Source organism: Acanthochromis polyacanthus, chromosome 12 (assembly GCF_021347895.1).
Source record: "Acanthochromis polyacanthus isolate Apoly-LR-REF ecotype Palm Island chromosome 12, KAUST_Apoly_ChrSc, whole genome shotgun sequence".
Taxonomy (NCBI): Eukaryota; Metazoa; Chordata; class Actinopteri; family Pomacentridae; genus Acanthochromis; species Acanthochromis polyacanthus.
The window spans coordinates 39,182,281-39,207,890 of record NC_067124.1 but is presented as its reverse complement, the minus strand read 5'-3'; the positions used below and the strand labels follow the sequence as shown (position 1 = coordinate 39,207,890).

At 42.6% G+C, this 25,610-nt stretch overlaps 4 protein-coding genes and 1 long non-coding RNA gene across 7 annotated transcripts; 3 read left to right on the top strand and 2 right to left on the bottom strand.

The window, feature by feature from the left end:
- The first annotated feature begins 251 nt into the window (after window positions 1-251).
- Window positions 252-4,203, top strand: LOC110966630 (histone H1.11R-like). The gene is made up of 3 exons (XM_022216066.2): window positions 252-542; window positions 1,642-1,925; window positions 3,915-4,203. Exons 1-3 carry the CDS (start codon window positions 311-313, stop codon window positions 4,137-4,139), a joined length of 741 nt encoding a protein of 246 aa, XP_022071758.1. The 5' UTR covers window positions 252-310; the 3' UTR covers window positions 4,140-4,203.
- emg1 (EMG1 N1-specific pseudouridine methyltransferase) lies at window positions 2,341-6,783 on the bottom strand. The gene is made up of 5 exons (XM_022216067.2): window positions 6,577-6,783; window positions 6,398-6,499; window positions 6,066-6,207; window positions 5,772-5,977; window positions 2,341-4,766 (listed from the first exon to the last, which is right to left on the bottom strand). Exons 1-5 carry the CDS (start codon window positions 6,718-6,720, stop codon window positions 4,653-4,655), a joined length of 708 nt encoding a protein of 235 aa, XP_022071759.1. The 5' UTR covers window positions 6,721-6,783; the 3' UTR covers window positions 2,341-4,652.
- Window positions 6,781-19,878, top strand: nop2 (NOP2 nucleolar protein homolog (yeast)). Of its 2 annotated transcripts, none has more exons than XM_051956562.1 (16): window positions 6,781-6,889; window positions 8,086-8,200; window positions 8,297-8,339; window positions 8,419-8,474; window positions 8,985-9,352; window positions 9,648-9,855; window positions 10,349-10,548; window positions 12,820-12,909; window positions 13,142-13,229; window positions 15,416-15,556; window positions 15,727-15,866; window positions 16,152-16,241; window positions 16,331-16,453; window positions 17,794-17,891; window positions 17,966-18,102; window positions 19,344-19,878. In XM_051956562.1, the coding sequence occupies exons 2-16, from the start codon at window positions 8,095-8,097 to the stop codon at window positions 19,703-19,705; spliced, it is 2,250 nt and encodes a 749-aa protein (XP_051812522.1). In that variant the 5' UTR covers window positions 6,781-6,889; window positions 8,086-8,094; the 3' UTR covers window positions 19,706-19,878. The 2 variants fall into 2 exon arrangements, with proteins under 2 accessions (XP_051812522.1, XP_022071757.2); XM_022216065.2 differs by having other exon boundaries at window positions 19,341-19,878.
- On the bottom strand, window positions 9,176-15,511 carry LOC127536393 (uncharacterized). The gene is made up of 3 exons (XR_007945393.1): window positions 15,388-15,511; window positions 12,740-12,922; window positions 9,176-9,290 (listed from the first exon to the last, which is right to left on the bottom strand). It is a non-coding gene; the product is annotated as an uncharacterized LOC127536393 (long non-coding RNA).
- Window positions 19,879-20,495: 617 nt separating the features above from the next.
- Window positions 20,496-25,564, top strand: ing4 (inhibitor of growth family, member 4). Of its 2 annotated transcripts, none has more exons than XM_022216063.2 (8): window positions 20,496-20,620; window positions 21,287-21,358; window positions 21,581-21,747; window positions 21,825-21,939; window positions 22,030-22,138; window positions 22,211-22,355; window positions 23,423-23,484; window positions 24,852-25,564. In XM_022216063.2, the coding sequence occupies exons 1-8, from the start codon at window positions 20,584-20,586 to the stop codon at window positions 24,889-24,891; spliced, it is 747 nt and encodes a 248-aa protein (XP_022071755.1). In that variant the 5' UTR covers window positions 20,496-20,583; the 3' UTR covers window positions 24,892-25,564. The 2 variants fall into 2 exon arrangements, with proteins under 2 accessions (XP_022071755.1, XP_022071753.1); XM_022216061.2 differs by having other exon boundaries at window positions 22,027-22,138.
- The last annotated feature ends 46 nt before the right edge of the window (window positions 25,565-25,610 follow it).

The following is a 25,610-nucleotide window of genomic DNA, read 5'->3' as shown; positions in this document are numbered from 1 at the left end:
TTTTTTGTGATTAAAAATCTTCATCTGTAAAGTTAAATCTGGAGTTTAAAGTATATTTTTCCACAGAGAAAATGTCTGTAATCAAGTAAAGTACTAGATATTTATAGTGAAAAACAGTCAACAGTTCCAAATGGTTTTAAAGAATTCCTCCTTCTGTTGAGGTTCGAGAGCAGTTTGTAAACAGAAACTACAGTTATTGTTTAAAATGTCACTAAAGTAATGTACAAATCAGTTTGTTCTGTGTCTGGGACACCAGCTGAGGAGTTTCCAGGTTTCAGATTTCTTCTTGAATTCTGAAATATTAGCAGAGATGCGGAGGAAAGCTGCATCTAGAAGAGTCCCACACGGGAAATCAGCTCCGGTTCGCATCCCGACCACAGAAAACTCAACTCCGCCGCTGATTGAACCCGCACAAGCACCTGTCAGGCCTCCGGCAGGTAGAGGCCTCGGCAAGGCCGGAGCCAAGCGCCTGGGCCGGCTGCTCAAACGGGACATCGGGGGTTCGGAGGAGGCGACCGGGAAGGAGAGAGTCGCTCTGCCCAGTGAGTAACAGACAAATGGAGCTAGTGCTAATATATAGTCATAGCTAAAGCTAAAGCTAATTTACAGTCACAGCTAAAGCTAAAATAGAGTAACGGCTAAAGGAAAAGTGCAAGTAAAGTCACAGCTAACGCTAAAGCTAAGGTACAGTTACCGCTAAAGCTAAGTTATAGCAACGGTCACAGCTAAAGCTAAAGCTAAGTTAGAATCAAGGCCAAAGTTATTTTACAGTTGCAGCTAAAGTTAAACTGTCCTAAATAACTAAAGATAAAGCTGAGCTATAATCATAGCTAAAGCTAATTTACAAAGTTAAGATAGAGTTACAGCTAAAGCAAAGGCTAATGCTAACTTACAGTCACATCTAATAATAAAGTTCCTGCTAAAGCTAATTTGCACTCATAGCTAATGCTAAGTTACAGTTACAGCTAAAGATAAAGTCACAGCCATAATTAAAACTCCAAATAAATATATCTATTCAGCTAAAAATAAATTAAAGAAGGAAATTCCAATCTGCCGCTTAGTTTGCATTTACTTGGTTTACCAAGTGTACATTTTTAAGGTATATAAACATTAATATTCAAGACATTAAAGATTGTATGGGATTGTAGCTTCCTTATCTGACATTTAAGTTAGGCTGATTTATATTCTATATTAAACTAAATGTTCTAACCTTAAATTAGTCAAATAAATGTACATCATAAATGAAACTGTAAGTTTAAAACTGTAAAATGTAAACTAGCAGGTTAATTTACAATCTCTCTACTCTTCTGGAAAGTACTTGATAATCCTGCTTTTGCTTCACAAGCACTTTGTAAACCCTGTTTTTAATAGCCTGATATACTGTATGTAAAGGTAGTATTATTATAAATACCCACGTTATGTTGTTTTATTAACAGCTGAATTTAAACTCACGATGTTGTATGACGAAACCGAACCTGAAAATTCACCACAAAGTAAATAAATAAACTTCTAAAAGTAAAATCTCAGCCTCCTTAATGACAGATATGATCTTGTTTCTGACTTTATGGTTTGAATTACATCCCCAGAACAACACACAGGTTCAGTATCTTTATTTTTTCCACATCTTTGTTGATCTTCCAGAGACTCCGGTTCGTCTCCTGAAGCATCGGATCCAGTTGGAGGCTGAGGATGTGGCTCAGACCTCCTCAGCATCTCTTCACGTCTCCCAGCTGATCATCAGTGTGGTGTCTCAGCGCAAACACCGCGGGGGGATCTCCATGGTCGAGCTGAAGCAGGCGCTGGCCGGCGGCGGCTACGACGTATTCAAGTACAGCAGGAGGGTGAACGTGGAGACCAAGAGGCTGGTGAACAACGAGACGCTCGTAATGACGACGAGAAACACGACGTTCAGGCTGAACAACAAGGTGAAGCAAAGCAGCAGTGTGACTTTAACTGTGGTTAAAGATAAATACGACACTGCTGCTGCACAGCTGGTTACAGCTCAGAGTTTACTGGATGTGACTAAATGAGAACTTTACAGTTTTCCTTCACGTGTTGACCAGGGCTGAACAATTTATCGATTTCAAATGCTGAACTGGAACTTTTCTAACAGATCTTGAGGTTTGAGCTTCACTTCAGTTCGATATTGTTTAATGGAGCGATGAGACACAATCATTCATTGTTTATTAATCTGTTGATGAATTGTTTGGTTCCAAAATGTCAGAAAGTGTTAAAAATGTGGATCAGAGTTTCCTCAAATGTCTTGTTTAGTCCAAAGATCCTCAGTTTACTGTCACAAAGGAAAGAAACCAGAAAATATTCACACTGAAGAAGCTGAAATCACACAATTTGGACTGTTTTTATTAGAAAATTACTCAGGCTGATTAATCAATGATCAACAGAGTGGATTATTTTAATAAACAAGATCTAAACTATCTCCTAGATGCATTTATCAGGAGGCAGATGTAACCTGCCTGGTAACCTGGGTTACACAGAACAATGTCAAAGACCTGAGTTCAGTTTGATAAAGTAATAAAAGTAAATAAACAATAAAACACCTCCAATACGAAAATAGGAGCTTTGAAACAGGTCAATTATTAAGGCAGTATGGCACATTATCAGCTTCAAAATGTAATATTTCCAAAACTCTGGGTCAAAGGCTCTGCGTAATGAACATCCTAAGTTGTAGTCTGATGATTTTAAACATCAGTGGTTTTATCACTTCCTGCTTGTGTGACAATCATAATTTTGGTATTTTCTCATGTGGTGAAGCTCCGTCACATCAAATATTGAACTGACTTGGATTTGTTAACAGTAATACAACATTTCAGTAATTTTCAACCTTTTAGATCAGGGGTGTCAAACAGGCGGCCTGTGGTCCAAAAGAGGTCCTCCAGAAGGTCCAATCCGGCCCTCAAAGTGTAAAAATTACAGAGAAGACATTAACTGCAGATTGTAAATTAGTAAAACTATAAATTTAAAATAGGGCTGCACAGTGCCGTAGTAGTTAGCATGTGGGCTCGGCCTGGGCCTGGGATCTTTCTGCATGGAGTTTGCATGTTCTCCCTGTACATGCGTGGGTTTTCTCCGGGTACTCCGGCTTCCTCCCACAGTCCAAAAACATGCTGAGGTTAATTGGTTACTCTAAATTGTCCGTAGGTGTGAATGTGAGTGTGATTGTGTGTCTGTATATGTAGCCCTGTGACAGACTGGTGACCTGTCCAGGGTGTCCCCTGCCTTCACCTGAGTCAGCTGGGATAGACTCCAGCACCCCCCATGACCCTAGTGAGGATAAAGCGGTGTATAGAGGATGGATGGATGAGTTTCAAATCATTTCTAGACCATGACAAGTCGTTTTGATCATAGAGTAAAATACTAGATTGTTCTTTTGTCATTTAGTTTCATGTTTTTAGAATATTTTTTTGTCTTGTTTTTTGTCATCTGTTTCGTATTTTTGTTGTTTCTTCTATTTGTCTCGCTTGTTTTTTCTTACTTTTGTCATTTTGTGTCTACTTTATTTGTTGCTTTGTGTTTTTTTGTCTCATGTCGACTTTTTTGTCGTTCTTTTTCGTTTTTTGTTTGTCCATTTTTTTGTCGCTTTCTAACTTTTTTGTGTAATGTTTTGTCTCTTTGTTTAGTTTCATGCCATTTGTGATCGTTTCTCCCTTTTGTCATTTTGTGCCTCCTTTGTGTAATACTGTCTTGTTTTTGTTGTTTTGATCATAAAGTAAAATAATTAAAGTAAATTGTCTTTGTAGACACTCTGATCTGTACGTTTTCTGCGTTAAAACAAAGGAAAAACTTGGACTTGTTGTCATTTCTAGGTTTTCTATGTTGTGATTTTACTGATCGTTGAGATCAAATCGAGCTGAATGTGGCCCTGAACTGAAATGAGTTTGATGCTTCTGCTTTAGACGCTGACAGACACAAAGCGAATCAGAACGAGAGCGGTGAAACCACGAGCAGCGAAGGAGAAGCTGATGCAGAGTCCAGCACTTCGCAGATCCCCGAGAAAAGCCACAACCGCGCCGAAAATAAAAGCAGAAACCAGGAGACCAGCAGCCGGGTCAAAGAAACCAGCAAGAAGAACCCGCAAACAACCAGCAAGACGAAGAAAGACCATTAAAAGACGACAATGACGACGTGGAAACCCCAGGAGACGAGCTGGTGGTGAACGGGAATAAACCTTCAGAGCAAACTGAACACTGTCTGGATGAAGTCTGTACAGAACAAAATCACTCCAAATATAGTCAAATATTTGAATGTAACTACAATAATTCATAATCCAAACTCAGTATTTTATATTGGCATAAAAAAACAGCCACACTTTTGCATGGAAACACTGATACAGAGAACGTCCCACATGGAGCCCAAACCCCATCAGATACAAAAACAGTACAACAGGAAACACTGCAGTCTGTAGTCCTTGACTGGATGTTCAGTCCAGTGTTTGTGGTCCTGAGACAGGTGAAGTTCACTGGGAGAGGTTTGTAGTCCACTCGAGCAGGTGTATAGTCTACTGGAATAGGTTTGAAGTCCACTGGGAGAGGTGTGTCGTTCATTGAAACAGGTGTGTAGTCCACTGGAACAGGTGTAAGTCGGACAGGTTTGTAGTCCAGCGTCTGTCCAGGTGAGCAGATGATAACCATCAGTCACACGACGCCCCAAACCTCCTCGAAGGCAGAACAAAACTTGGCACAGGTGAGTGCAGCAGATAGAGGGTAGTTACTGATGGACACAGTCCTGTCTGTGTAGTCCACGTTCACCTGGACAACACAAGCACAGTAACACAGGATTAATAAAGGGTTCAACACACAGTAACACTACACAGGACTCAACACTGGATCTGGGTCATACAATAATAAATACCAGAGAGACGCTTCATTAACAGGAAGTAGAAAACAACCTGACAGAATGTCCATAAGTTTCTATTAAAAACATCAAACCACAAAGAAAACGCAACAAAACATTCAACTGCATGAACAAGTCAAAGCGAGCCTCATCTTCAGAAATCTCTCCGTTTAAACGCTGACTGCAGTTCAGCAGAAATCTGAATTTTTTTCGCTTGACTTGGTCTCAGCTGAGTCGGTCGAGGAAATTGAGATTGTTGGATTTTTACAGAATCTGGGTAATGCAAATGTTTTAGTCTTCTGCATTTTAGAAAATTAGATATGCAGAAAGAAAAATCACAATTTATGTTCAATCTTATCAGATGTTTCTGTTTTTATAGCTTCTGGCTGAACATTAAAAAGAGAATGGAAAAAATAGAACATTTTCCACATGTGCACTACTGTTCAAAAGTTTGGGTTCATCCAGACAATTCCATGTTTTCCATTAAACTCCCACTTTTATCCATGTGCTAACATAACTGAACAAGGGTTTTCTAATCATCAATGAGCCTTTCAACACCATTAGCTAACACAATGTAGCATTAGAACACAGGAGTGATGGTTGCTGGAAATGTTCCTCTGTACCCCTATGGAGATATTCCATTAAACATCAGCTGTTTCCAGCTAGAATAGTCATTTACCACATTAACAATGTCTACACTGGATTTATCATTCATTTAATGTGATCTTCATTGGAAAAAAAAATGCTTTTCGTTCCAAAATAAGAACATTTCTAAACTCTTGATCGGTAGTACGTGAATTAAAGTTGCTATATTTCAGTTAAAGTTGGTCATTTAGGTGAAAATGTGACCTTTAAACCTGTCGAAGGATTCTGATGTTCAGAGTTAATTAAATCAGCGACAGTTTAAATCCATCTCTCACCGCTCCGTGTGCAAACGCTCCGATCACCACAGCAGCTGGACCTTCAGGAACCAGAGTTCTGGGACCGACCGGTTCTCCTGCAGAGAAGGAGGTGCAGATCCGAGGGCAGCCGGGGGGAAGGTGGTCTGACACCGGGTTCTTAATCATCCTCAGCAGCTTCTGGGGTCCGTCAGCCGCCCGGACGCTCAGCTTGTGAAGCAGCTGGACTGGAGGAGAAGAAGGATGAGGTGACTGAAGGACTTCCTGTTGGTTCTCCTGTAACGTGTCTGTAAGAACATGTAAACATCTAGTTACCCATGAGGCCACAGAATCGGCTGAAGGTTCTGGGGATTCTGGTCTGTGGGTTGATCTCGATCAGGGCGTTCTTCTCTGTGTGGATGTAAACCTGCAGCAGTCCGGCCCGGTTCAGAGGACTGTCCATCAGCATGAGGAGGCACTGAGGAGGAGCAGAACCAGGGAGAACTGAAGACATGACGTAGATTTATACATTATAGAACCCTAATAAACCACTAATATACAAGAGACGCAACACATGTAGTCTGACAGCTGTTTACCTGGTGTGTTTTTATTTGTTCATTGTTTACCTGGAGTTTGTTGTTTATCTGATGTGTACTTTTGTTGTTTACCTGGTGTGTGATGTCAGGCCGGATGTGTCCCGGGTTTCTGCCGCTTTTAACGATCAGATTTTTGTGTTGGTCGCAGTTGAGGAGCTCGAAGGTTTTTCCCACCTGTAGGAACAGATACAGGACGTTGGTTACCCGATACCGGCTATATTCTGGACCGGAGCCCCACCAGACCGACTCACCTTCACGGTCTCCAGAGACGCCCCCTCCAGGACCACCACCAGCCGCCGGTCAGCCATCCGCTCCTGCAGGCTGCGCTGCTGTTTGGCCGCTTTGGGCTCATATTCATCCAGGTGCTCCAGACCACGCTTCTTCGCGGCCATCATGCTACTGCTGCTACTGCACGGGCGCACACTGTCTGCGTCACCAAACAGACCACCCTGCGACACGTCACTGCCGCGCGCCGGATGCTCTGCTACAACGTGTTGAAGTTAATTTCACGTGTGGACATTTTCATCCCGCAGTTCACCGTCAGAGCCGGGGTTAGATTTAACGGTGAGTGTTTGAAGGTTTGTTTCAGAGATTCGTTTTGAAGATTAAATGATTTTTTTACTCGCTGCAGTCCGTTAAATGTGAGAAATCTGAATGGAAACCGTGTTTATTAGAGAGCAACGCCGCTCATACGATACTGAACATGCAGGCAGATAAATGTCCTGCAGCATATACAGGCTGCAGATGAGTCCGAAAGGGTTCCTACCTGTTAGAAATTTAGATTTACAGTGAATTTAAACTTCTGCCTAGAAATGACACAAACAAAACACAGTGTGGCATTATGTTTCAGATGTTAATGGTCAGATTGAACTGTTTTGTCGATGTCAAAGCTCATTGAAATGTTGAACTAATTGGCGTTCTATCAGTTTCTAGTCCACTATAAAGGTAGAACAGCCGATGCAGTAGTTCTCTAGTCACTTTCTAGTCAGTTCCAAGTCGTGGCTGAAAGCAAGGAGCTCAATGAGCTGCTGTTAGGGTCCATCACTGAACATTGTTGCTGCTCACAAGACCTTTAAAGGCTCTAAAGTCAGATCCAAGTGTCACCAAGGAGGACTCATCAAACAAAGGAGAAGCATCCAACGGTCCAAGATGGTGAAGCTGGGAATGTGATGCTTTGGGCTGTTTTTGGGCAGCCTGGTCAAAGGAAACGGCATCAGGAGGAAAGATTGTGGAGGAGAACATCAGGCGGTCTGCAGAAGAACTGCTCCTTGGACAGCATTGGAGCTTCCAACAAGACAACGATGTGAAACATGGAGCCAAAGTGGTGAAGAGAAAAGAATGAGAAGATCCAGACCTGAATCCATCCAGAATCCGTGGAGGAACAGAAGAGCAGAGCGATGGAGAGGAAGCCTTCAATGAGCTGGAGATGGACACATGGAGGAACCAAATCCCAGTGGAGACCTGCAGAAAGACTGTTAGACACTAGAACTACTGGTGGACTGATGGAGGACATGAAGACTCTGATCACTGAGGAACAGGAGGAACCAGTTTGGACAAAAACATCTAAAACACTGCATCTGACTGATTTTGTTTCTGTCATTTACAGCCAGAAGAAACCTGCTGGTCAAATATAAATTCACTATAAATCTAAACAGTATGTGAACCTGTTTCAGACTTTGATGAGATCTGAAGTTGTGTTGGAATCTCTTATAGCGTTGCTTTTTTCCTGCCGTCTTTGAACACATCATCCGTTCTTCTAGTTTGGAGTTATGGGTCGGAAGTTGGATCCCACCAACAACGTGAAGAGAGGTCCGGGGAAGAAGGCCCGGAAGCAGCAGGGAGCAGAGACAGAGCTGGCAAAGTTCCTCACTGAAGGTCATTATTAAGCTCTTTTATCACCGTAAACGCTTTCATAATATGAAGTTATTGAGTCTCAGTATCAATGTGTTTTGTTTTTTTTTCTCTCTGCAGAAGAAACTGGACCCAAACGTCTGTCGAGCCGCGGCAGGAAAAGGTGAGAAATGAACCGATTGCGTCAGATTAAACACCATCTCTGCGTCTGTCGGCTGCTCACTCGTGTTCTCGTGTTTCAGAGCTGCAAAGAGAATCCAGAAGTCTGCAGAAGTTACCGAGAAACAGCCCAAGAAAGGTAGCAGGTTTTATTTTAGATCCACAAATGACGTTTATTACAGCCTGATGTCTGATTAACACAGGATTATTTTAATGGCGCTCGCAGAAATTCACATCGTTTGGTGAAACAGCTAAGAAGACGTGGTTGTTTTTATCTTTAAACGATCGCCAAAATTCCACAATTTCTCAGTTAAAATCCGTTAAAAAATGACTTAAACTAATGGTGTGTGATGTGAGGTTGTGTCGGCAAAATTAAGCAAATCTGAGCTGAAATTGTGATATTTTATTCAAACATTTTATTCTAGACAAATACAGCTTCTGCAATAACCAGATTCTGTACAAAAATAAAAAATCCGAGCTCCTTTGGTCAGCTGTGACAAAATTCAGAGTTTCCCGGTGAACTTCAGCTCCAGTAGTTTGACGTTTATAGAAGCTGTTTTTTTATTAATTTTGTGGATTCTTGAAATTTTAAAACGGCAACAAATCCTAAGAGTCTGGAAAAAAATGTGACGTCTTTCTCTGTTGAAAGGATTCACCGATGAAAACAGCAAATGGCTGAAACCGGCGAAGAGAAAGCGCAAAGTGGACGAACCCGAAAACGAGGACGACAGCGACGAACGCTGGGAGGAAGAGGATGACGAAGAGGAGGAGGAACAGGAGCTGCTGCAGAAGAAGAAAGACCAGGGGAAGAAGAAGAGTGGAAAAGTAGCAGAGAAGCAGGTGGAAGAAGAGGAGGAAGAGGAGGAGGATGATGAGGAAGAGGAAGAGGAGGAGGAGGAGGAGGAGGAGGAGGAGGACGATGATGATGATGAAATGGTTGATGACTACGGAACCGCTGATGACGGAGACGAAGAAGCAGCAGAAGAAGGAGAAGAAGAAGACAGTGATGGAGAAGATGTAAGTGAAACATTTGTCAGAACTTGTTCGGAAATTGAAATGAGATAAATCTGAAATGAGAATTATGAAGAATCAGAATTAAACTGCAGATAAACTGGAACTAAAAGCAGCTGCAGATGAACACAGAGCAAATGTAGATTTCTGAAACACAAGAAGATCAAAGAAGAACGAAGATGTGGAGATCTGAGATGACATTTCCGTCAGCTTCTCTGTCTGTGTTCAAACAGCTGCAGTTAAACCAGATGTGTGTGTTTATGTATGAGTTTCATTCTTTGATTCTTTGCTTTGCTTTTAGCTTCTTCCCATCGAACGTGCAGCAAAGAAAGACAAGAAGCTGAAAGAAGCTCTGGATCTGGAGAGCGACGAGGACGATGAGGACGATGAGGACGATGAAGAGGAGCAGAAATCAGATGCCGAGATGGACGAGGACGACACGATACAAACCAACACAGACGAAGGAGAGAGATTCAGACTGCCAGGAGCTGAAGAGAGCGAGATGGAGGGTGAGTGGAGGCATTTAGTGATGTTATTTGTCATTTAAGAAATAGTTTCAAACATCCTTCTCTCCTGTTTTTTTTAGATTTGGTCTCAGGCCAAGAAAATTTACACAACAGCTGCATGTTTTAGTGTCTGGATTATTTGAAATTTGGTGGGTTTGACGTAAAATGTCCTCCAGTTCTAGAATGTGAAGACAACACGACCGCAGAGACACAAAATACCAAAAAATGAGACGCATGATGAGGAAAAATAGTTACAAAATTAAAAGTGTGAAGCACAAAATGTGAAAAATTAGACACGAAATTCAAAAACGATGTGAGACAAATTGATAAAAAATTAACACAAAATGAGTAAAAAGAAGGTAAATTTGAGAAGTGAGACGTTCTATTCCCATAGAGGACTTTAAATTGCAGTTAAAACCGAATCTGAACCGTTTGTTAAAGCAGCAGATGTTCCATCAAACCTCTGATCAAAGCTTTGTTCTCTCTCGTGTTTCAGGCGTCACTCCTCTGGACCTGAAGTCCATCCATCAGAGGATCAAAGACAACATCGACGTTCTGTGTAACTTCTCCTCTAAGAGAGAACCGGGGAAGGACAGAAGCGAGTACATCGGTCTGCTGAAGAAAGATCTGTGCACCTACTACAGCTACAACAGCTTCCTGATGGAGAAGTTCATGGACCTGTTTCCTCTGTCAGAGGTCAGTCTGAAGCAGCACTGTTCATCTGTTAATGTGTTAGTGGACGCCAGGAAGGAAGGGAGGGAGGGAGGAAGGAAAGGAGGGAGGAAGGAAGGAGGAGGAGGAGAGGAAGGAAAGGAGGGAGGAAGTAAAGGAGGGAGGAGGAGGAGAGGGAAAGGAGGGAGGAAGTAAAGGAGGGAGGAGGAGGAGAGGAAAAGAGGGAGGAAGGAAGGGAGGGAGGAATGAGGGGAGGGAGGAAGGAAAGGAGGGAGGAGGAGGAGAGGAAAAGAGGGAGGAAGGAAGTAAAGGAGGAAGGAAGGAAGGAAGGAGGGGAGGGAGGAAGTAAAGGAGGAAGGAAGGAAGGAGGAGAGGAAAAGAGGGAGAAAGGGAGGGAGGGAGGAATGAGGGGAGGGAGGAAGGAAAGGAGGGAGGAAGGAAGGAAGGAAGGAGGAGGAGGAGGAGGAGAGGAAGGGAGGGAGGAAGTAAAGGAGGGAGGAGGAGGAGAGGAAAAGAGGGAGGAAGGAAGTAAAGGAGGAAGGAAGGAAGGAAGGAAGGAGGGGAGGGAGGAAGTAAAGGAGGAAGGAAGGAAGGAGGAGAGGAAAAGAGGGAGAAAGGGAGGGAGGGAGGAATGAGGGGAGGAAGGAAGGAAGGAAGGAAGGAGGAGGAGGAGAGGAAAAGAGGGAGGAAGGAAGTAAAGGAGGAAGGAAGGAAGGAAGGAAGGAGGAGGAGGAGGAGAGGAAGGGAGGGAGGAAGTAAAGGAGGGAGGAGGAGGAGAGGAAAAGAGGGAGGAAGGAAGTAAAGGAGGAAGGAAGGAAGGAAGGAGGGGAGGGAGGAAGTAAAGGAGGAAGGAAGGAAGGAGGAGAGGAAAAGAGGGAGAAAGGGAGGGAGGGAGGAATGAGGGGAGGAAGGAAGGAAGGAAGGAAGGAGGAGGAGGAGAGGAAAAGAGGGAGGAAGGAAGTAAAGGAGGAAGGAAGGAAGGAAGGAGGAGGAGGAGGAGGAGAGGAAGGGAGGGAGGAAGTAAAGGAGGGAGGAGGAGGAGAGGAAAAGAGGGAGGAAGGAAGTAAAGGAGGAAGGAAGGAAGGAAGGAGGGGAGGGAGGAAGTAAAGGAGGAAGGAAGGAAGGAGGAGAGGAAAAGAGGGAGAAAGGGAGGGAGGGAGGAATGAGGGGAGGAAGGAAGGAAGGAAGGAAGGAAGGAGGAGGAGGAGAGGAAAAGAGGGAGGAAGGAAGTAAAGGAGGAAGGAAGGAAGGAGGAGGAGGAGGAGGAGAGGAAGGGAGGGAGGAAGTAAAGGAGGGAGGAGGAGGAGAGGAAGGGAGGGAGGAAGTAAAGGAGGGAGGAGGAGGAGAGGAAAAGAGGGAGGAAGGAAGTAAAGGAGGAAGGAAGGAAGGAAGGAGGGGAGGGAGGGAGGAAGGAAGGAAGGAAGGAGGAGGAGGAGAGGAAAAGAGGGAGGAAGGAAGGGTGGGAGGGAGGAAGGAAGTAGGGGAGGAAACGGGGAAGGAAGGAAGGAAGGAAGGAGGAAAAGAAAAGAGGAAGGAATGAGGGGAGTAAAGGAGGGAGGAAGGAAGGAAGGAAGGAAGGAGGAACGAGGGGAGGAAAGGAGGGAGGAAGGAAATAAAGGAGGAATGAGGGGAGGGAGGAAGGAATGAAGGAAGCAGGAGAGGAAGGGAGAAGGGAAGGGGAGGAAAAGAGGAATCAAGGTGGGGAGGAAGGAAAGAAGGTAAGGTAGGACAGGAGGAATGGAGGAAGGAAGGAAGGGAGGGAGGAATGAAGGAAGCAGGAGAGGAAGGGGAGGGGAGGAAGAGAGGAATCAAGGTGGGGAGGAAGGAAAGAAGGTAGGGAGGGAGGAAGGAATAAAGGGACGAGGGAAGGAAGAAATGAATGCAGGAGGGGAGGAAGGGAAGAAGAGAGGAATCAAGGCAGGGAGGGAGAAAGGAAGGAATCAAGGAGGGGAGGAAGAAAGGAAAGAAGGGAGCAGGGGAGGAAGGGGGGAATCAAAGAAAGGAGAAGAGAAGGAAGGTAGGGAGGGAGGAACTCTTCAAAATACCTCATGAAGCTCATCCAGAGAATGTCAAAGCAAAGAATCTAAAATCTAAAACACGTTTGGACTTATTTTACACTTTTTGTTTCCTACATAATTCCATCTGTGTTCATTCACAGTTTTGATGCCTTCAGTAAGAATCTACAGTGTAAATAATCATGAAAATGTGTCCAAACCTTTGACTGGTAATTCATCATGGTTAGGACGGACCGGCTCAGTCCGTGTCGGTAAACTTTATTCTCTCTCTGGTGTCCAGCTGGTCGATTTCCTGGAAGCCAATGAGATCCACCGACCCGTCACCATCCGGACCAACACTCTGAAGACGAGGAGGAGGGACCTGGCTCAGGTAGACCTCAGACCTGGAGTAAAAATGCAGTTTTAATGTGTTTAAATGTGTTTCATGCAAAGTAGTAATTCTGTAGATTAGCCCCCCCCCAAAAAAAGTCCAAACGAAGAAGGAAATGCTGAGTTTTCTTTACAGAATGTCACAAAAACAGATAAGTATTTAGTTTGGAACACATGTGATGATGTAAATAAGTTCTCCTAATGCCTTGATTCTGCCTTTTGTCCTTGTTCAGGCTCTGATCAACAGAGGAGTGAATCTGGATCCGCTGGGAAAATGGTCCAAAGTGGGTTTGGTCATCTACGACTCCTCGGTGCCCATCGGTGAGTTTCACAGCCATAAAGCCAGCGCTGCTCTGATGTGAACTTTCCAGAACTTATCGAGTAGAACAGTAGTAGTGGTTTAGAATTACAGTAGGAAATGTGCAAATACAAGACATGAAATCCTGAATGTTGTTCTATTGGTGGCTGATTTAGGAGAATTAACGATAAAAACAGTAAATGACGTTGGGTCATTCCGTGTGGTTTCACCAGATGGTGGTTGCTGCACCATCTTCAAATTAGTCCTAAATTTGTATGTCACTATAGAGACTCACATGCAAAAGAAACGCAAGTTTCTTCTACCCGATGAAAAATTAAATTTGGTTTCCCAAAACAAAAATGCATTTGGTACTTTGTGGTGCATGGTGTGTTCTTAACATTTTCTGTTGCGTTTTGTAAGGTTGGTGTGAAAACGGAAAAAGAATCGTCGCAATACACCAATGCACTGATGATGTGGACATGATTCACACGTTGCACGTGCAATTGAATATGCACGATTTATCGACACCTTCAGTGGGTATAAATTTCATTCAAGATCATAGGCATTTCACTTGCTGTTTAACTATGCCACGCTTAAACCACATTGAGAGGAACCAAGCCATCGGACGTCTGCAAGCTGGAGAGTCTGTCCGAGACATTGCCCGTCACTTTAATGTCAACATCACCACCATTTACCGTCTCCAGCGTCGATACAACACCACACAGAGCACCGATGACCTTCCCCGAAGCAGACAGACTCTCCAGCTTGCAGACGTCCGATGGCTTGGCTCCTCTCAATGTGGTTTAAGCGTGGCATAGTCAAACAGCAAGTGAAATGCCTATGATCTTGAATGAAATTTATACCCACTGAAGGTGTCGATAAATCGTGCATATTCAATTGCACGTGCAAAGTGTGAATCATGTCCACATCATCAATGCATTGGTGTATTGCGACCATTCATTTTCCGTTTTCCGTTTTCACACCAACCTTACAAAACGCAACAGAAAATGTTAAGAACACACCATGCACCACAAAGTACCAAATGCATTTTTGTTTTGGGAAACCAAATTTAATTTTTCATTGGGTAAAAGAAACTTGCGTTTCTTTTGCGTGTGAGTATAGTTACAAAAGTACTTTCTATGCAAAATTGTAGGCCTGTAGCTCAAATAGTTTCTGAGTTGTGGGGGTCTGAAATTTTTAGAATTTGGGCTATAAAAAGCCTCGCCAGCGTTTTTTGCGTCTTTAAGTGGTAAAACCATTTTGACATTACCCATGCCATTTTGAGTAAGAATATCTCAGTAACTACAAATATAACCCTGCTGCTTTTTTGTACAGTGATAGAAGACAGATGGAACTGTCTTGTAGAAAAATGTGGGGTCTCTGGTGCCTGTCCCACACTGAGATTTTTGCCACCAAAAATAGCCAATTTAAAATCTCGTCCAACTTTGGGAGCTCATATTTTCCAAACTGAGGTGCCTAGAAAGCTCCAGTTTGCTAAGTTATCTCACAAGTTTGTGTAGAATGGAACCCAGGGGTGTTAGAACGCTTCTGTGCAGTATTTCTAGTACTTTTAAGGTCCCAAACTCCACTCGTGAGTAGGTGTCTCTTAATTTTTAGCATTTTTAGCAAGCCCCCACGGCCTGCAGAGTGTAGGGAAACACCTGGGGATGTTTGTGGGGCACTAGCTACATGCAGAGGCCTTGTTTACCAACTCACAGCTCTCTGGTATGTCTACAGGCTGAGAAATAACCACTTAAAGATGCAAAAAACGCTGGCGAGGCTTTTTATAGCCCAAATTCTGAAAATTTCAGACCCCCACAACTCAGAAACTATTTGAGCTACAGGCCTACAATTTAGCATAGAAAGTACTTTTGTGACTATCTAATGGCATGCAAATTTAGGACTAATTTGAAGATGGTGCAGCAACACCCCCAAGGAATATCTGCTCATTTCACCTGGAATGACCCCGTTGCACTTTGCTGAATGTTTCTGAAAGTAGAGCCACAGGTACATGCAGCTGTCTGTAAATACGTGTAGAGGTTCAGCATCAGGTGAAGCTTTGTTAATCCTGAAGGAAAATGTTAAAAGTGTGATTGTTCATAGGATGCAGCTTTGTTAACAGGTGTCCAGTATGTTAGTAGGAGGTGTGTAGTATGTCTGAGAGCACCAGTAGATCTTTACCTTCATCTCTTCTCCTTCCTCTGTCCAGGTGCGACTCCAGAGTACCTGGCCGGTCAGTACATGCTGCAGGGAGCCTCCAGCTTCCTGCCCGTCATGGCTCTGTCTCCTCAGGAGGGGGAGTTAGTTCTGGACATGAGTTCAGCTCCAGGAGGGAAAACCACCTACATCGGTAAGAAGAGCTGCTCTTAACCGTCCAGCTGCAAACCAGAGCTGAAGAAATGATAGAAACATGGTCAGAAATCGGCAGAAATTTAGTAAATGTGACTACTAAAACCACATCCTGGTTGGTTGATTCAGTTGACTCTCAGTCCTGAAGGTTTCTGATGTTTCCTCCGGCAGCTCAGCTGATGAGGAACACCGGAGTGATCGTGGCCAACGACGCCAACGCCGACAGACTGAAGAGCGTCGTGGGAAACATCCACCGTCTGGGCGTCACCAACACCGTGGTCAGCAACTACGACGGCCGGCAGTTCCCCAAGGTACCGAGAGACGATAGAAAAGATCGATTTAACTGTAAAACCTCAGAAATAGAAAACGGGTCTCTTCCATGAAAGCAGGGAACACGGTGGAGTAAATATGTGACGATCGGTGTTGGTTTGTTATTTGTGGAGCTTGTTGCAGATCTGTTGAATATTTACAATCTATTTTAGAGAGTTTACAGATTATTTGAGTAGGAAGTGTTTTATATTCACAGCTCAGATGATCCTTAAATGTTCAGAATCCGTGTGTAGTTTCATTTCTCACCTGTTAAACGCCGCCTGCAGGTGATGGGCGGCTTCGACAGAGTTCTGCTGGACGCTCCGTGTTCTGGTACCGGAGTCATCGCCAAAGATCCGGCTGTGAAGACCAGTAAGGTAGAACAGCTGCTGCGTGTCTGCTCACCTGTACAGGCAGCAGTGATGATGCCGTTTGGTTCTTACGGAGTTTCTCTGCTTCCCGACAGGACGAAGCCGACATCAGACGATCGGCTCACCTGCAGAAAGAGCTGATCCTGGCGGCCATCGACTCTGTGAACGCCGAGTCGTCTACGGGAGGGTACCTGGTCTACTGCACATGCTCAATAACGGTGAGTGGAAAGAGGCAGATGAGGGGTTAGCAGGACTGTTGATGCTGACGTCAGAGTTTTATCAAGTTGGAACTTATTTATTCCAAACCCTGATGAACTGTAACGTTAATAATTAATGAGATAAAAAGGCTTCAAACAGGTGATTTGATCCTGTTATTACCTTTACAGCTGTTAAAAGCTATTTTACTGTGTTTATGTTTACTAGTTAACCCTCCTGTTGTCTTCATTTATGGGCACTAAAAAATATTATTTCCTTGTCTGAAAAAAATCCAAAAAGTCAGCAAAAAAATTCCCCAAAATTTCAGAAAATATGCAAAACCTTCAAGAAAAAAATTAAAGGTTTTATTTAAAAAATTAAGAAAATCCCCCAAATTTGGCAAGAAAAAAATGAGTAAACATCTTCGAAAAAAAAAATCCTAAAAATATCTAAAGTGATTGCACATACACCCCCTGTCAAAGGTTTTTGGACGCTTTTTCATTCATTTGAATGAGAAGGCGTCCTAAAACTTTTGACAGGGGGTGTGTGTCCGCATAACTTCTGGTATTTTCTTTAATAACATTCACAAAAAATCAACCAAAATCCAGGAATTTTCGCTGGATTTTGGTGGATTTTTTTTGTGAATGTTCTTCAACATTTTATTTCCGTTAAAAAAATTTCCCAAAAATGTTGAAAATGTGGACATCAGATATTTCACTGTGAAAATCTATTTTTTTAATCACGTTTTCAAACTGTAAAACGGATCAATTTGACCTGCAGGACGACACGAGGGTTAATGCAGATTTCAGACAGAAGAGAAGTTTCTAAGCAGCTTTTAAGGCGGACTGACATGAATCGATGAACACGCCTTAAATATCAGAGCATCTCCTCTGATCATTATTCACTGGTTTGGTTTGCTTCAGGTTCTTTTTCATCATTTCTACATCAGTTTGTGGCACCTTAATGAGCAAAATGCATCAAAATTGCATTTGATTTAAAGAAGTTTTTTTATAGTTAACAGTGTAAATTTATGATCCACTGCATATTTAGTTGCCTCTTTAGAATAATAATGAAGCTCTTTATAAATACATAAATAAACTTCACTCTAAACCTGAGCAGAAAATTTGTCTTACCTGTAATTTAAACAACTCAAATCTTCTTTAAAGTCATTTCTACACAATAAACCTGCATAAAAACATGATCGATTCAACCATTTAAGGTCTAAATAACCTGATATATAACTCTTAACGTGTACATTTCAGCCGGTTTCTGTGAACTGTGACGGTTCTGATTGGCTCCAGCAGCTCTTCTATCTGCTGTTTTTACGTTTGTTCTTGTCAGTGATCGGGTTTTCTTCCTGCAGGTGGAGGAGAATGAATGCGTGGTCGACTACGCTCTGAAGAAAAGAAACGTCAAACTGGTTCCCACAGGTCTGGACTTCGGCACAGAGGGCTTCACCAGGTAAACACGACGACCGAGTTCAAGACGGGAAACGTTCTGTTTCTGGAACATGAACTCATGTTTCGTCTTTTCAGGTTCAGAGAACGTAAATTCCATCCGTCTCTGAAGCTCTCGCGGCGGTTTTACCCTCATTCTCACAACATGGACGGGTTCTTCGTGGCCAAACTGAAGAAATTCTCCAACGTGATTCCAACAGCAGCAGCAGGAAAAGGTACCGCAGCTTCTAATAAATAAATAAATCCCAGATTTTATAAGAGTCGCAGCAAAACAACAGGAAACGGTCACAAGCAAGGGGATCGTTCTTAAATAAAGAATCTTCACCTTGTTTTGAAACTTAACCCGTAGAACTCTCTGTTACGTTTGTGTGTGGAAAAGATCCGATGTCGAAATCGGAAAACTTTATCTTTCAGGGGAAATTGTTTACGTTACAGAAATTTAAGCAGTGAAAAAGAAGGTAAACGTGAGTAGAAAAATGTTTTTTACCGTTTTGTAATTCCAGTTTTGAAAGGTGCTGTAGAAATAAGAAAAGGTTAATGAAGGTTGTTACTCCACCGAGGAACACGGTGGAGTTATGTGATGAGTAGGGCTGGCCCGAATAGTGGTTTCTGCTCTCCGGATATTCGGGCCCTATTAAAGACGAATATCCGGATATTCGTTCCGCCCCGTATTATATTCGGATCCGTTCGTCTGGTCTCCCGGGTCCAAATTCTGCCTTCGTTTTGTCTTCAGTTAAACTGAAGAATTCCCAAACAGCGGAGGTCTTCAGCATCTTGTCTTGTGTTTATGCAACAAAGTGAAGCGTGACGTCAGAGTCGGCAGCAACCCGGCCATTCAGGTGATAACAAACAGGAATGGAGGAGCCGAAGGAAAGAGACGAGCTCTGAATATTCCTATTTTCGTCTGGGGGGAGGAGGGGGTGATCACATAGATATATGTGTACATGTTTATGTGATCACACCACGGGATGAGCCGATGTGGGCCGAAGGCGGAGGGAAGACAGTAACACCGAATATTCGTTCCGCCCGGTAACGTCCGACTGGGGGGCGGGCCGAATATTCGGATACCAAAATTAGTTTCTGGACACCACCGTAGCGAATGAATATTCGGATATTCGGGTCCAGCCCTCGTGATGATCTACATTTGTCTGTCTGTCTGCAACATTTCTCAAAGACAGTCGAACAGATTTGGATGAAATTTTCAGAGAAGGTCAGAAATGAAACGAGGACCAAGTGATTAGATTTTGACAGTGATGCAGCTTATAGTCTGGATCCATGGATTATGAACAGCCTTGTTTAACTATGTGTTGAGATAAATAAATTATATGTGTGTGTGTGCATGTTTTCTTGTTCATTTTCTGTTCCGTAAGAAGTGCTACAAATCCAATTCTAAAAGAAAACTACCAGCTTTAATTATGGTATTTAGTGACAAACTAACTTTCTCTCGCTGCAGAAGACGACGCCACAGAAGCTCCAGAGGAGACGGCAGCTTTAAACCCTCCTGAAGAAAAACCGACTCAGAGCAACAAGACGAAGAAGACCGAGGCCAAGGAGGCTAAAAACTCACCCCAGAAAACCAACGGAACTGCAAACATCAAGACGAAAGGCAAAAAGGACTCTGGGACCGGACCAAAGAAGGCCAAGCTGGACGGAGAGACGGTGAAGGAATCTGAGAAACCTGCAGAGAAGAAGACGCTTCAGAAAACGACCAGGCTAGAGAAGAAGAAAGGAAAAACAGCCACAAAAGCCAAGAACAGGATGGGAAAGAACAAGTTCAAGAAGCTGAAGCACATGTTGACCAAACACGACAGGGAGTGACGTGTTGGGATGTAATAGATTACATTAGAGCTTAGTTACAGATACATGTGATGAGCCTGTATTTTATTTGTGTTGCTAAATATTCATCATGTTTGTCTGTTGATTATTTCAGTTTGGGACGATTTCCATAAATGTGTAAAATATAATAAATCTTTTAAGAGATTTTTCATCAAGTTTTTGTCTTTTACTTTCATGATTAATTCATTTTGTCCTGTTCAGATGGGCGGTATGGAGAAATTCTTCATTAATCCATTGAAGTGACGATTCAAATATAAAACCTCAGCTGCAGAGAGCTGCGATATTAACTCTAAAGTTTATGTATATAGTGTCATTTCACAGTATCATCGCATAGCCTTTCAAACTTTTCAGATTTTAAACGGAGAATCCGACAAGTTTTCTCTGGATTTCCTTTATATTAGTCATTTACACCTTCTGTACACAACATGTAGGTATTTAGGTTTCTGTAGAAAACTTTAACCACACATTAAGCTGTATGTGTGCTTTAATTAGCACGTCTTTGTCTTAATATCTGAACAAAACAAATTAAAAATATTTTTGCAAGAAGGTAAACTAAACAGATCTGTTCAACAAGTTGGAAATATCTGAACACATTCAGGCAATTTACAAAAAAATAGAAAATATTTACACTTTTTAAAAAGACTTTTTTGAGCCAATTGTGGTTCTACAGAGTTGAAACTGGTTGTGAAATATTTAAAATATTTTTTTAATTTAAAATAATCAGCTTTAATGCGTTTCAGCGGCTCTAGCACAGTACTGATTGGAATTTTTCATCCAAGTCGGTTTGAGCTGGAAGGCCTCAGCAGCCAATCAGATCGCTGCATTCCGGAGCGGAAACTGTGTTGTTTACATCGTCCAAGATGGCGGCGGGGATGTACCTGGAGCATTACCTGGACAGTAAGAGCACATTCTGTCTGTAGAGGAGCTGGAAACGCGGTCCGGTCTCCTCTCTCGTGTTCGTTTCGGAGTTTGGTTCTGTGTTCCGGCAGCCGGTTCTAGTTTAACGGAAACGGCTGCTGGTACCGAGTAACGGCAGGAGGCGGATTTGGGCTCCGTCTATTTACTGGAGCCGCGCATCGCAGCGAAGGGATGAAAGGATGCAGACGGAGAGCTGACAGATTATAGCCCGGTTTATTCTCACACGTTCTTATGTTCTGTTAACGTGGAGAACCCGAGTTCTGCTGCAGTTTGATGCTAAGTCAGGAGCTAACGATGCTAACAGTTAACGTTCAGTTTGGCTAGCAGTCCTGCGTCTCAGTGCTGTCCATGTTCCTGAAGGTCTGACTAAATGTTCTGTTTAACTGAGTTATTGTTTGATCTGACTAAAGGTTCTATTAAACTTATTGTTCTGTAGGCCTCTTTAAGGATTCTGTTAAACTTGTTTTTCCTGTAGGTCTGACTGAAAATTCTATTAAATTGAGTTATTGTTCCTCAAGATCACATAACGGGCTCTATTAAACTGAGTTATGACTCCTGTAGATCTCTTTAAGGATTCTATTAAACTTATTTTTCCTGTAGATCTCACTGAAGGTTCTACTAAACTGTGTTCTCCTCTCCATCCAGGCATAGAGAACCTGCCCTTCGAGCTGCAGAGGAACTTTAATCTGATGAGGGATCTGGACCAGCGCACTGAGGGTGAGAAAACATTTTATTTATATCAGAACTTCAGTAGAACCACATTTAGACTGAATCTAGGAAACTGGAGAACCAAATAACTAATGAACAAATGCTGTATTTCTAATAATGCCACATGGGGGAATGAGCAGCCTTTGGAGGAGGACTGTGCTGTCTGAGAGCTTTGTGTCTGCGATCACCATGGTTCTCCTTGTTTAGACGTTCTTCTTGTTTGTGTTATAGATCTAAAAGGGCAGATCGACTCCCTGGCTAAAGAGTACACCGCCAATGCTCGGACTCTGTCCTCAGAGCAGAAACTGTCCATCCTGAGGCAGATCCAGCAGTCCTACAGTAAATGTAAAGAGTTTGGAGATGACAAGGTGCAGCTGGCCATGCAGACCTATGAGATGGTTGGTATTCAGAACACACTCAGAACCTTCTGAGAGGAAATATGATCGACACATGACGCTAACTAAACTGTGTACAGGTGGATAAACACATCAGACGTCTGGACACAGACTTGGCTCGGTTTGAAGCAGACCTGAAGGAGAAGCAGATCGAGAGCACAGACTACGATTCCACCTCCAGTAAGGGGAAGAAAGGTGAGTGGACGCTGCCTTTAATCTGCTCCATGCTGTTGATGTGATGGTTGCGGTGAATCCATTAACGGAGAGTTTGTGTGACTCCAGCAGACACCAGACAGAAGGAGAAGAAAACGGCTAAAACAAGGTCTAAAGTGAAGAGTTCAGATGAAGACGGAAGTCCTAAAAGTGCACAGAAGAAAGTCAAACTCCTTCAGCCGTACGTAGTTCATCTGCTCGTTTTAGGTGTTATCCTGCTGTTCTAGTCCATAATTTCTGTTTCCTCCTGCAGAGGAGAGTTCAACAGTCCTTCCTCTAACTTTGGGAATGTCCACCCGTCTGATGTCCTGGACATGCCGGTGGATCCAAACGAACCCACCTACTGTCTGTGTCATCAGGTGTCCTACGGAGAGATGATCGGCTGCGACAACACCGACGTAAGTTTGGTTTAAAGATCCTGTCGGTCTCATGTTGGTCTTTACTTCAGTGTTGGAGGAGATCCAAACCAGAGGAATGTGGGACATAGTGCTGAAACTTTTAATAATTATTTCATTTTCAAAACTTTCTTGACTTCCAATCATTTGTTCCCTCAAATGTCTTAAAGATCTTCAGTTTACTGTCATAGTGGAGGAAAGAAACCAGAAAATATTCACATTTATTTAGACTGTTTGTTTAATCAAAGAATTAAACTGATAATTCAATGATCAAAACAGCTGGAGATTAATTTAACAATTGACATGTTGAGTTTTCCTGCTGCTCATTACCTGCATATCAAGTGTTTAGTGGTGTTTTACTTTAAACATAAGATCCGTAAGTAACTATTATAATCATCGATTCATTCTAAATTCTCTGATTTCAGCTTCTTCACTGTGAATATTTTCTGGTTTCTTTCCTCTGTAAACTGAAGATCTTTGGACTAAACTAGACATCTGAGGAAACTCTGATCCACAGTTTTCACTCATGAGAGGCTAAAACAACTTGTTGATTTATGTTGTTCATGATCGACAGTGAAAATATTCATTACTATCAGCCTGGTTATGAATCCAGGAAAGGTCACATTTTACGCTGGATATAAAGCAAAATGCCAAATTTGACATTTCATTTTAAAATCAATCAAAACAACAACAAAAAGAAAAACACTGAAAATGTCTTATCTGGTAGAGTTAATGACCTCACCAGACATGATACCATTTAATGTAATTTATGTGTGTATTTATTTTAATAACAATAACTCCAGTTCACATTTTAAAAAGGTCGCGAGACGATTAATAATAAACAGAGTTAAAATAATGTTAGATATCGGTTAGAACGGGGCAGTCCTGCTCCTTTACGTTCATTTCAGATTGCTGCGGTTTGATGCCTCCTCCTCAGTGAAAAGGTCGCAGACTGATCCACTGTAATAAAGCTTCTCTGTGAGCAGCTCGTTCTTCATCGTGCGTTTTTAAAGTGGTGGTTTTTGTCCGCTGAGTGCTCTCCACAGAGTTTTACTCGTGTGTTTCTGCAGTGCTCCATCGAGTGGTTCCACTTCGCCTGCGTGGGCCTGACGACCAAACCCAGAGGAAAATGGTGAGAAACTCAATCTGAGGCTGTTTGTTGTTCTGTAATGTTGGACTGTAACAGAGGAAGATCATGGGCACCTCTGCTCTACTCATGGCTCGTTTATAAAGGCACCATCAGGCAGGCTAACGGTATTATTTAGGACTCATCACATGTCCTGTTTCCAGAGTATGTTCTGTTTAGTTCAGGCAAGAGGTACAGACTCCCGCTGTGTAGTTGAACTGTTTTAAACACTCTTATCTGCTGTCAATCAAACTCATTAATGAACAGTTAGGTGCAGCTTCCATGAGAAGTCACAGCATTTATTTCTGTCCAGAGTTGGATTAATTTTCCACCAAGATCTCATATTGATGATGGGAGAGTCGGACAAAGTCTTCTCCAGAACATCCCAAAGATCCTCAGTGGTTCTGAGGTCTGGACTCTGTGGAGGTCAATCCATCTCATGCTCCCTGATCCACTCATTCTCAATGTGAACCCATGAATCCTGGTATCACCATCTTGGAACATGAAGAAAACTCCACTGATGTAAAGACCTGCTCATTCAGTATCTTCAGCTGACCTCATTCTTTGGGAACATAACGTTGGAGAACCTGACCAACCCCAGATCATAACCCTAACCCCCACTAGACATGATGAGTTCATCACTTCATCTGCCTCTCTTCTTACCCTGATGCCCCCATCACTCTGGAACAGGGTAAATCTGGACTCATCAGACCACATGACCTTCTTTCATTGATCTAGAGTCCAACCTTTATGCTCCACAGCAAACTGAAGCCTTTTTTTCTGATCATCCTCACTGATCAGTGGTTTTCTTAGAGCTACAGCTGTTTAGTTCCAATCCTTTGAGTTCCCTTCATGTGGAAATGTTCTTACTTTCACTTTTAAACAGCTGTGAGTTCTACTGTTGGTTTCCTACCATCATTTAAGAGTTTGTTCCTCTAAGATGGTTCTCCACTATCCTTCAGGTTTTAATAATGCGTTGGACGTTTAATCTCCTTAGTTGTTTTCTTTGCTTGATGCAGGCCAATAATTTGATCCTTCTGAGACAGATTAACATCCTTTCCATGACCACAGGAAATGTCTTCCAACTTTTAAGAAATGAGAAGCTCCTCACTGCATCAGCTAGGGTTAAAGAAGTTGTTTCATCACTGCAGTAATTATCCAACGGAAGGATCTGAACTATTTGTTCAGTTAAATCCAGGTGGAGACTTTTTTACAGGCAGTGTATGTATGCCACATATTTTCTGTGTTTTTAGTAGCATGTGTTCTGTTTTATGTCTTACAGTGCCGCTTGCTTTTGCATTTATCTAGGACAGATTTCTCCCACTAAAGTGAACCTTGCCGTTGAGTTTTCCACTGTGTTTCTGTTTTTCCAGGTACTGTCCACGCTGCTCCCAGGACAGGAAGAGGAAATAAACTCTGCTGTCGTCCTGCCTGGATGGAATATGAGAAGAACATTTCTTCATTAGTTACTAGAACTTTCTGTTTCTCATCTTCCTTAACATTTGGTGCTTTTTTTTTTTTTTGGTTTACGTTCTTGCCTTGGTCTGATGCTGAGTGTGAAGGAGCCGAGCGGTTACAAGTGTATTTAACATTAATTTAGATTTGTTTTCGTTACCTTTGGTGCTCTTATTGTGACTTCTTCTTTTTTTTCCATTTTGTTTTGCGAGTATTAAACACTACATCTGCCCCGATGCATCAAACAGCTGAAATTTCCACCAAACTCTAAACTGTGTTCACACGTACGACTGCAGAACTGTAAGTATTTCTCTGAAAACAGGCCAGGGCTGGTTTTACGCTTCGTTGTCCAGTTAGTTTCTCGTGCTTAGCCTCGGAACACTAGTTTTATTTTTTACGTGTAACAAGAGGGCAGATATGAATATGAAGACAAATGCTGCATCCAGACAGTATTGGTCATCCGTGGTAGTGAGTTGAACCATTTCATTCTAACATTTTGACTGGGTGCTGCGTAGAACGTGAGGCGTTTCTCAAAGTATTGTCATTTCTGTAGCTGAAACATTGGTACTGGGGAGAAAAGGGGTGATTGTGTTGTCAATCATTTGAATACAGCTACTACCTCAAAAAACAATCTGTCCCGTGTGCTGCTTTGTCTCCGTTTTCTGTGAATTTTAATC

What these genes read in the sequence shown, in the direction of transcription:
- LOC110966630 (XM_022216066.2), top strand. Translation starts at nt 311, where the DNA reads ATGCGGAGGAAAGCTGCATCTAGAAGAGTCCCACACGGGAAATCAGCT. An exon ending in GGAGAGAGTCGCTCTGCCCA is followed by an intron (nt 543 to 1,641) that starts GTGAGTAACAGA and finishes TTGATCTTCCAG; the next exon opens with AGACTCCGGTTCGTCTCCTG. An exon ending in CGTTCAGGCTGAACAACAAG is followed by an intron (nt 1,926 to 3,914) that starts GTGAAGCAAAGC and finishes CTTCTGCTTTAG; the next exon opens with ACGCTGACAGACACAAAGCG.
- emg1 (XM_022216067.2), bottom strand. Translation starts at nt 6,720, where the DNA reads ATGATGGCCGCGAAGAAGCGTGGTCTGGAGCACCTGGATGAATATGAG. An exon ending in CCGATTCTGTGGCCTCATGG is followed by an intron (nt 5,978 to 6,065) that starts GTAACTAGATGT and finishes CTTCTCCTCCAG; the next exon opens with TCCAGCTGCTTCACAAGCTG. An exon ending in GAGCGTTTGCACACGGAGCG is followed by an intron (nt 4,767 to 5,771) that starts GTGAGAGATGGA and finishes TGTGTTGTCCAG; the next exon opens with GTGAACGTGGACTACACAGA.
- nop2 (XM_022216065.2), top strand. Translation starts at nt 8,095, where the DNA reads ATGGGTCGGAAGTTGGATCCCACCAACAACGTGAAGAGAGGTCCGGGG. An exon ending in TCGAGCCGCGGCAGGAAAAG is followed by an intron (nt 8,340 to 8,418) that starts GTGAGAAATGAA and finishes CTCGTGTTTCAG; the next exon opens with AGCTGCAAAGAGAATCCAGA. An exon ending in ACCTGTTTCCTCTGTCAGAG is followed by an intron (nt 10,549 to 12,819) that starts GTCAGTCTGAAG and finishes TCTGGTGTCCAG; the next exon opens with CTGGTCGATTTCCTGGAAGC.
- ing4 (XM_022216061.2), top strand. Translation starts at nt 20,584, where the DNA reads ATGGCGGCGGGGATGTACCTGGAGCATTACCTGGACA. An exon ending in CCATGCAGACCTATGAGATG is followed by an intron (nt 21,748 to 21,824) that starts GTTGGTATTCAG and finishes AACTGTGTACAG; the next exon opens with GTGGATAAACACATCAGACG. An exon ending in TCGGCTGCGACAACACCGAC is followed by an intron (nt 22,356 to 23,422) that starts GTAAGTTTGGTT and finishes GTGTTTCTGCAG; the next exon opens with TGCTCCATCGAGTGGTTCCA.